The sequence below is a fragment of the Xenopus laevis genome, chromosome 5L, assembly GCF_017654675.1.
Source record: "Xenopus laevis strain J_2021 chromosome 5L, Xenopus_laevis_v10.1, whole genome shotgun sequence".
Taxonomy (NCBI): domain Eukaryota; kingdom Metazoa; phylum Chordata; class Amphibia; order Anura; family Pipidae; genus Xenopus; species Xenopus laevis.
In genome coordinates this window covers 150080002-150089940 of record NC_054379.1, presented here as the reverse complement: position 1 = coordinate 150089940, position 9939 = coordinate 150080002, and the positions used below count along the sequence as shown (strand labels likewise).

At 40.9% G+C, this 9939-nt stretch overlaps 1 protein-coding gene across 4 annotated transcripts in view; it reads right to left on the bottom strand.

Moving 5' to 3' along the window:
* Positions 1-6351: 6351 nt before the first annotated feature.
* The window catches only part of greb1.L (growth regulating estrogen receptor binding 1 L homeolog), a 95260-nt gene continuing 91672 nt past the window's right edge, over positions 6352-9939 (bottom strand). For all 4 annotated transcript variants that reach the window (XM_041563546.1, XM_041563545.1, XM_041563547.1 and 1 more), the window contains 3 exons: positions 9047-9247; positions 8096-8234; positions 6352-7923 (listed from right to left, as the gene is read on the bottom strand). In XM_041563546.1, coding sequence (XP_041419480.1) covers positions 7760-7923; positions 8096-8234; positions 9047-9247 — 504 coding nt within the window. In that variant the 3' untranslated portion in view covers positions 6352-7759. The remainder of the gene's footprint in view (positions 7924-8095; positions 8235-9046; positions 9248-9939) is intronic.

The following is a 9939-nucleotide window of genomic DNA, read 5'->3' as shown; positions in this document are numbered from 1 at the left end:
TCGGTATTTAGCCAAATCCAATGGTTCCATGGGACATGGACGTACCACCAACCATTACCCTTCTGACAAAAAGCAGACATCTCTTTATTTAAATGAAGGTGCAGCTTTCTCCTGTGGGGCAAAGTGCAAGAAAAACAGGACCCACCACCCCCCTCCCTTATTTCATCAAAGAGGTCTACAGGGAAGTCATCTTGTTTGGATATTATTAGAATATTTCCACTGATTTCAGTTCAAGATTTACTCCAAGGTTGGATAAGAAAGTTAGGATGCGCCATCATGGGTTGTAATTATGGGCAATTATCCAGACAATGACTGGAGTAATGGGGCAACAAGTCATAAAAAGCTAGTGGGTATGTGAATATGCTAAATTATGGCCTTTTGGTTGAACCAACTCAGAAAGATGCTCTTTAGGATCTTGTATAAACTAATAACACTGAATTTAACTAAAAAAGGGCTTTGCTCAGAACAATAAAACAAAGCAAAACCCCTAATAGTACGTGGGATATCAGCAAATTGCGGTCCAATAAGGGATCAAATGATAATATTCTAATCACTCACATCCCAGCTATATATGCAATATATTAGTATTATACTTGCCGTGTATTTTATATCAGCCACCAAACTGAACTCGGACGGATACCCGGCACACTAGTCCGTATTCCTGCGGCAGGCGCATATCTCAGTATGACAGAGATCACTCGATCAGTGAGGTGTCCAAAATTCCTGAACAAAAAAGTGAATAAGAATAGTAAATAGTCACAGGTTCATAACAATTATGTTTGTAAAGGGGTTGTTCCCCTTTGAGATAATTTTCAGTATGATGTAGAGAGTGATATTCTGAGACAATTTGCAATTTGTTTTCATTTTTTATTATTTGTGGTTTTTGAGTTATTTAGCTTTTTATTCAGCAGCTCTTCAATTTGCATCGTAAGCAATCTGGTTGCTAGGGTCCAAATTACCCTAGCAACCATGCTTTGATTAGAACAAGAGACTAGAATATGTTCTGGAATGGCCGTCATAGTTCCCCCCCGACTTGAGTATCATGGAAAATCTATGTAATGATTTGAAGCAGACTGTCCATGCTCGGCAGTCATCAAATTTATCTGAACTGGAGAGATTTTGTATGGACGAATGGCCAAAAATACCGCCATCCAGAATCCAGACACTCATTAAAGGCTATAGGAGGGTCTAGAGGCTGTTACATTTGCAAAAGGAGGCTCAATTGAGTATTGATGTAATATCTCTGTTGGGGTGCCCAAATTTATGCACCTGTCTAATTTTGTGATGATGCATATTGCATATTTTCTGTTAATCCAATAAACTTTATGTCACTGCTGGAATACTACTGGTTCCATAAGGCACGTTATATATTAAAACAAATTTGCTACTTTGAAAGCTCAACCAATCATAAACAACACTCCAAAGAATTAAGGGGGGTTCCCAAACTTTTTCATATGACTATATATATATATATATATATACTTTTCATTGTGATCTGTCATTGTTCATATTTCTCATTGTTCCCTGAACACACTGGTTACATTGGCCCAAGTGATTTCATTTGTTGTACTTGAGCTAGCTGTCTGTGTTGGTTATATATCAGCGAACCATACGACTGAAACATGAGTTGTAAATCTATGGGCAATGGTCCTTGGTCAGGGATCTGCCAAGCAGAATTACTGTATATTTGAAGCCTGTCCAAAACCCAGAGCTGTCGACCCCTTGGATTTCAGGGCACATGGCCGAAGCTCTTTTACAGTCCATGAACCACCGAAGGGATTTTATGCTCATATATTACAACAGGGGGTAAATAATTTTTTATAGTACACAAGTTTCGTTGAGTCATGTGACACAAATGACATTTGCTTATCACTGACTATAACTGATGACATCACTAAGTACCATTTATAAAGATCTCCTGTGCAGGATATTCATGGTTCTTGTGTATTATGCATATATTATAAAGTCCATAAAGTGCACATTATATACATGTACAAGACTTGGGTGTCATATACGGTAAATAATGTCATAGCTTAAGCATCCAGTTGGTGCTCTTTATAGACTTGCACAGAAGGATCTGTGATGTCAATCTGGGGCGGGCATGAGTCTATAAATAGGGAGACACTCCGGGTTAGGGTCGGGGGCGGATAGTGAAGGGTCGGCGGCAGTGGTGCCCAGGAGGTATAGGGGCCCCATGAGGCCTAATTCATATAGAAGTTAAATCAATATTTGTAAAACAGGTGAACCTCTAGACATTTTGTGGGCCTGAAAAACAATCGTCACCCTCCAAATTCACCAGAAAATGAAAAAATTACCGGCACACAGGACTCCATGCAAGTGGGATAAACCCTGCGTATTTACTGAAGTGTAAAGTATCGGGGGCACGCCCTTTTGTCAGACAGTAATTTTTTCATTTTCTGGTGAATTTGGAGGGTGACGATTGTTTTTCAGGCCCACAAAATGTCTAGAGGTTCACCTGTTTTACAAATATTGATTTAACTTCTATATGAATTAGGGCCTCATGGGGCCCCTATACCTCCTGGGCACCACTGCCGCCGACCCTTCACTATCCGCACCCGACCCTAACCCGGAGTGTCTCCCTATTTATAGACTCATGCCCGCCCCAGATTGACATCACAGATCCTTCTGTGCAAGTCTATAAAGAGCGCCAACTGGATGCTTAAGCCATGACATTTAAGGGGCAGATTTATCAAAGGTCGAATTTCGAAGTGAAATATACTTCGAAATTTGACCATCGAATGGCTATACTCCGACTTCAAATATCGAAGTCGAAGTTTTTTTTAACCGAATTTGACCATTTTGCGTTCAAAGTAAAAAAGATTTGAATGATTTCAGTGATAGATCGAATGATTTTACTTCAACTACAAAAAACTTAGAAAAATTAATTAGAAGGTCCCCATAGGCTAACATAGTACTTCGGCAGGTTTAATTTGGCGAACTATTGAAGTTTTTTAAAAGAGACAGTACTTCGATTATCGAATATTCTAACTATTTTACTTCGAATCAAATTCAAAGTAAATTTGAAGTCATAGTATCCTATTCCATGGTCGAAGTATTCAAAAAATTACTTTGAATTTCGAATTTTTAACTTCGAAAATTCCCTCGAATTCACTTCGACCCTTGATAAATCTGCCCCTATGAGTGTGGGTGGGGAGAGAGGAAGGAAGAACTCGTCCCAAACTTGCAAGACCTGTGGGTGTAACAGCTGTTGATAAGGAACCCACAGAGACCACTGGCAAGTACTTTTCGGCAGGGTCGGACTGGACATGGGAGGGCCCACCGGGTTACTATACCCCCCCCGTGCTACCAGTGCATTGATTCATTTTTATCGAGGGATCAAGGGAGGGGGCTGGGCCCAGTCCGACGCTGCTTTTCTGTGAATGAGGTCACCCCTGATAATACTGGTGTTCACCAATGCCCTTTTGGGGCCCCAGACTTTCTGCTGCAGAATCGATCAGGGAACCCAGAACACGTGAATTGTAACAATAATACAGGCAAGGAGAAAGCGTAGAGCGAAGTAAGGCCAGGCAGGGTCAAGATCGATAAACAGGCAGGAGTAAAACCAGTAACAGCAGGCACAAGTAGGGATAATCAGAAATTGGAGTCAAAGGCAGGCAGGAGTCAAAACTAATATAGCGACACGTGTAAAGCTTGAGCAGGAACTGTTTAAACAGAAGTCAGCTTGGGCAAGGAGACCCAATGGGAGACAGGATTATGAAATGGACAGAAAAAAGAACCAATGGCTCATTATTAGCCAGCACCATCCAATTGGATGCGCGAGTTTTCGCCTGCACCAAAACTGGGCGCACATGCGTAGAAGCACCGTATGCGTCACCACCAGGGGCCCAAGTGTTGGAATACAATGCGCCATGGGAGCCTCTACTCGAACCCGCCGGTGAGCGCGTCTGCAGGTAAGATTAGACGGCCGACTGGCGGGGCAGGTTACAGCAAACAAACCATGGGTTTCAGGCCAGCCCACACATCACTAGTGAACACTAATATCCCCATTATCTTACATAAACAAAATATATTACAGTTATTTTTTTCTAATACACAAGTTACAGTCATGTGACTAGAACTGATGACATTACCATTTATAAGGATACTGTTTATAAGGCATTCATTTCTTCATATTTATGTCTCTTATATACATATAATCTACAGTCTGGTCATTTCCCTATGGGACCAGACTGTAAATTATATCCTTATAAACGGCGCGTTCGTTCGTCAGAACGCGCCGATTATAAGCTTAAAGAGACAGCACTCGCAGCTGCTGCCTTGCTTCCCACCGCTATAGCTTTCGGGCTCCACGTTTAATCACTTCCCACAACGGATTTACCCGTTTTATGCGATGAAGGGCTTCTCTTTCCTTCATCACATCTCTCACTCCTGTCACAAGTCTCCCTGCAGCTGCCTCCCTGGTGTCGCTTTCCTCACAGGATTCGGCTCCATTTTCACTCCCCCTCCCGTCCAGTGTCTGAAGTCTCGCTCCGCCTCCCTTACACTGCCTAAATCTCGCTCTGCCTCCCTTACACTACAAAGTCTCGCTCTGCCTCCCGTCCACTCGCTCCCCCTCCTTCCCTGCATGACCGGTAAAAGAAAATGATGTGACACAGAGGGGGAGCGATTCTTTAGATAGTGGACGGGAGGGGGAGTGAAAATGTAGAGGAATCCTGTGAGGAAAAGAGCGAGACCAGGGAGGCAGCTGCAGGAGACGTGTGCCATTTAGAAAGCAAGAATAAAATACAGGTACCTAAAAGAGCTGCAGTTAAAGATAAAAATCAACTTGTAGAGACACTTCAAAAAAAGTAAAACTGAACCCAGAAACTGTAGATTATAATAGATAATGTACCCCCCACTTAAAATTTATAAAGATATTAATAGTCACCTCGGAGTTATGTGACCTTTATAAAAGCACTCGGCCTGCGGCCTCGTGCTTTTATATGGTCACATAACTCCTCGGTAACATAATATCTTTATAAATTACAGTAGGGGGTACATTATCCACTATATAATACACAAAAGCCATGAATATCTTGTAAATTATATTCTTATAAACGGTGAGTTCTGATGTCATCAGTTATAAACGGTGAGTTCTGATTTCTCATTTCTGTCACATGACTCACTGAAACTTGTAGCGTTGTTCAAAGGAAAGATCACACAATTCAGACACGTTTGTACTTTATAAAGGTAACGTTTAAATTAAGAGTAAGGCAAAAACATGACATAAAAATGCTGTACACAGTACATTTTCTATTTACATACAAACAAAACGGATGTAATTTCAAGATTGAAATGGGAGAATACCAACTACGCCGAGTAGTTCTCTAAACATACAGTGATGCTGCACGCGGCTCTCTAACGCCGGACGATTCCGTTACATGAAACAGCGCCACATTGTTTTCCACAAACACTGGTAAAGAAGAGCAGGTGGCAGTTACATACGGACAGATATTACACCGGGAAATATTGGACACTCCAGTGCTTTCCAAACCTGAATACATTGCACCTTAATGAGTAGAGACACAGCTCCTTCTAGACTAAACTAACATTTAGTTATACATGGACCCATTCTAAGCAACTTGGTCTTCCTTATTGATTTGGTATGATTTCTGAATTATTAGCATTCCCATTCTGCCTGTTTCCAGCCTGTCTGGTTGTCGGGGTCACTGACCCTGGCAACAACAAAAGAAAACCCTCAGTTCATCTGCGATGATTCATTTTAATTGCTATTCTTATTACTATATCTTATTACTACATTGTGTTTCTTTTCACAGCCCTCTCCTATACATTCTGACTTCCAGACTGCTGCAAGTTCTAGCAAATAGATGGCAGTTGATATTCCGAGGCTGACAGCTGTAGAAGTAAATATGTCAATTTTCTTTGAATGCAGCTCAACCCATTGAATAAACATGGAATGAGCATTTATTATCTTTCATAGCATACTGACATAATGAAATCTAATATCATCCAGTTTACATTAAGGGGGTTATGTACTTAACCACAAATCTATCTGGTTGGGCTTTTTGGGGCAAAAACTCGAATTTTTTGTTAATTTTTGTTTTTGAGATTTATTATACCCCGATGCTGCAATAAGCGTGAATCCAAAAATCTGCCAACTCAGACCTATCAAGGTATAAGTCAATGGAAGAGGCACCTATCTCAATTTGAAGTTATAGCGGTTTGGGCCGGGTTTAGCCCAATAATCTGCAAAATTTGTGATTTTCGGGCAAAAACCTGGAAAAATCAAGTTATTTTAGAAAAAAAGTCCAAAAAACTGATTTATGCACGATTTTATTGAGTTTTTCTCCTGATCCGCTTAATTCGAGATTTTTAATTAATAAATACGATCAGATCGGGATGGGGGTTTGTCGTGCTTTTTTTTTTTTTTCTTTTTAATTTTTTATTAATATAATGAGATTAATTTGGATTTTAGTAAATAACCCCCTATTGGACATACATGCAGATCTTCGCCATGGTTCACACAGTGGTTTTTAAAAAAGCTGACCACTGTGTATCTGCATAAATACACTAGCGTAAGTTGCCATTGCCTTAAGCTTAAACCACTAGTGGTATCTATGAGGCAGTTGGCTTCTTTTAAAAACTGCGGCGCGAACCGCATCAAAAACGTGGCGAAGGTCCACATGTGTGTCCAAGACCTAAGTCTTGCATATTACTTGAACCTTTACCAGAAATGTGCAAGCACCAGCCCAACAGGAGGAATGAAGGTTGGATTACCTTGGTTTATACAAAAGAAAGAGGGTCTGTCTGGCCAAGTCCATCTTTAGTGGTGGCAAGGCCCAGGGCAAAACGTACTTGAAGGGCCCCCATTGACTATATTCTCAATAATATAAAGTAGTGTGAGCCAATCTATCAGCCTACAGGACTGTACATTAATAACAGCTGAGGACTCTCAGCTAGGGCATCACTGTTATATCTGATAATGGATTGGCCTACTACTACAGGTGCTCAACTGAACCAGTGTAGTTTACCCATAGCAACCAATCAGGTCTTTGACGTCATGTTTTAACTTGTATTAATAGACTGAGATCCCAGATATCCCTCCCAGAGGCAATCATCTCATTGGTACAGGGGTTGTTGCACAGTTAGTAGCTAAATATGTGAGCCATATAGTGTATAGCTTTATCATACTCTTTCTACCTCTATTATCTGTTCTATAGGGCTCCCTTATCTGTAGGCCTTAGGGTAATCACCCACGCTGGGACCACCATAACAACAGCCTTGCATTGGGTTAACACTGCACTTAACAAGAGGAGGCCAGAAGAAGTGTCTCCTTGGACACCTCCATCACAAAAGAATTACATTTATTATTACCACATGGCAATACTAACAATATTTAAGATCACTCTAAAGACTTACTTTAAGGGCACAGGAAATAATTCAAATATGTCCGTTGCCAGTAACTAATACATTGGTAGGCTGGGACCTATTGCATCTACAGATAAAAACTAAATTACAAAAGTCCTCCTTTAATAGTGCTTGTAAATATATATATTAAATAAAAGATAAGCTATAAATGGCCAAAGCTGTTGACAGCGTTTCCTTCCGCATAGAAAATATCTCGAGGGAAGGAAATGTCCTTTATTGCTTTCATAGCAATGTATAATCCAGTGCAAAAGATGAATCCCTAGAAAGTTGAAACACTGGGGGCTTAGAAATAAGTACCGGAGGGAAAGAGCATTAGTCTATAAATGTGGCCACAAGTCACTGGAGATATTTAAACATGGCGGCCAGTAAGGATGAACAGAGGCTTGTCTTCTTTAGCGTTGGCGGTTTGGAACTCATCACGTAGTCGGAACTGCCATTCTTCTTCCAGTTCCAGCCGAACAACAGTCTGGCGCAGAGAATTACGGTCCTGACATGTCACGCACAGTGTAGCACCTGAATAATAAAGTAAGGAGAACACATTTACAGTGTATGAGAGTTTCCAGCTACACTAGAAGATGCAGAATGACATTTTCCTAGAAAATTCTAAGTGCAATGGACTGCAGCCTCCTAGTAGGGCACAGAACGTTCCTCCTCTGCAGATCATAAACAAAGGTATACCTCTTACCTTTCAGGAACTGAAACCTTTTCAAAAACCCAGCGACCACGAATGAGTCAGAGAGGTGCAGGAGGAGCCCACTGAACAGCACTCCAGGGCAGCTAATGTTGGTAGAGTGAGGGCGGGAGTTCACATAGCAAACTCTTATCTGAAAGAGCAAGGAAATAGTATTCAGTGCCATATAACTCAACACTCAGGCTTCTTCAGTTATACGATTTGCATATGGAACATTAGTTGATGTAGAGATGGAATGACTGAAATGGAGTCCCCAACCCTTTTTTACCCGTGAGTCACATTCAACTATAAAAAGAGTTGGGGAGCAACACAAGCATGCGAAAATGTTCCAAAGGTTCCAAATAAGTGCTGTGATTGGCTATTTGGTAGCACCTATGAGGACTGGCAGACTACAGGAGGTTCTGTTTAGCAAGTAAATCTGTTTTTTATACAACCAAAATGTTCCTCCAAACTTGGAATTAAAAGAAAAGCACCTGCTTTGAGGCAACTGGGAGCAACATCCAAGGGGTTGATGAGCAACATGTTGCTCATGAGCCACTGGTTGGGGATCACTGATGTAATCAGACCATGTAAGCAGATACATTGGCATAATTAAATAAGCCACATCAGTAATATATATATTACAAGATATGTAAATATGTGTGATAGTACTCCACTTTATGTAGTTGTCATCACAGACCCATTCTATTTCATAGGTACAGGCTATTGATCAGTTTAAGGAGCACAGCTAAGGTACATTGATGATTACACTCCAGTTCCATTGGTTTCCCATGTGCTTCATCTTGCTCTACACTGATAAGCTCCAACCAAAGTGATGGCAATCAGTAGCTGGAAAAGGGTCTTTACTGCACCATAATAAAACTATAAACACCACATTCTCTATGCACAGCACATGGAAGGTAACTGTTCTACTGGCTGAAACACAAGCGCTCATTGATTCCATACCTGTGGCCCCAGATTAAGGTAACAATCCACTACAAGCACAGGATGGCTGCTATTGTTGAGTGAGAGTGGAAAGAATCTGTGGCTGTGAAACTGAAGGAATTTCTCAAGTAGCAGATGAGCCGGTGCAGCTAAAATTGTATGTTTGCTGTCTGGGGCGCAGATGTACTGAGCAGGGGAAACGGACACCGAAGAGTCTAGAACCTTGGAGGCAAAACGAAAGAGACATAGAAGAGAAGCAAAGATTATTATTGCTCAGTACAAATACTCCACATAGTAAAAACAAGGAAACAGGGGAAATCGGGTGCCTCATTTGCACTAGAGTCAAAAATGACTAGGGTCAAAAATTTGTTGCGCATCACATTTCGTGAATTTTCAGAGAAGCAAAACAAGTCAGATTCGCCCATCACTTGTCCACACATGGGAAGACTTTTACGATTTCTCACTGCCATCAAGCCAACACGTCCTATATTCACCACATATGTGGATGGCCAGATTGCATCACTAACTAACTGGTCCCCAACACTTAGGGGGTTATTTATTAAAATCCTAATAAGTCTGACCAAACTAGAATCCACGATTTACACTTGACTTTTTCCAATTGTGGCACGAAAACCGTCACTTTGTAGGATTGTTTTGGGAAAAATTAAAATTTTTTGATTTGACACCCGAAAAGTCAGAATTTTTTGTGAAATCGATGGAAAAGCCCAGAATGTTCGGATTATCATACGAAACCCAGCGCAGACCATAATATCTTTAAATTGCAAATAGGACCTCTGCCATCGACTTCTAAAAGACCTGGACAGATTGAAGATGGAGTATTTTCAGGTTCAGACTTTGGGGTGCAATACATTTCTAAAAAAAAACTCAAGTTTTTTTTTTCACAAAAAATTCTG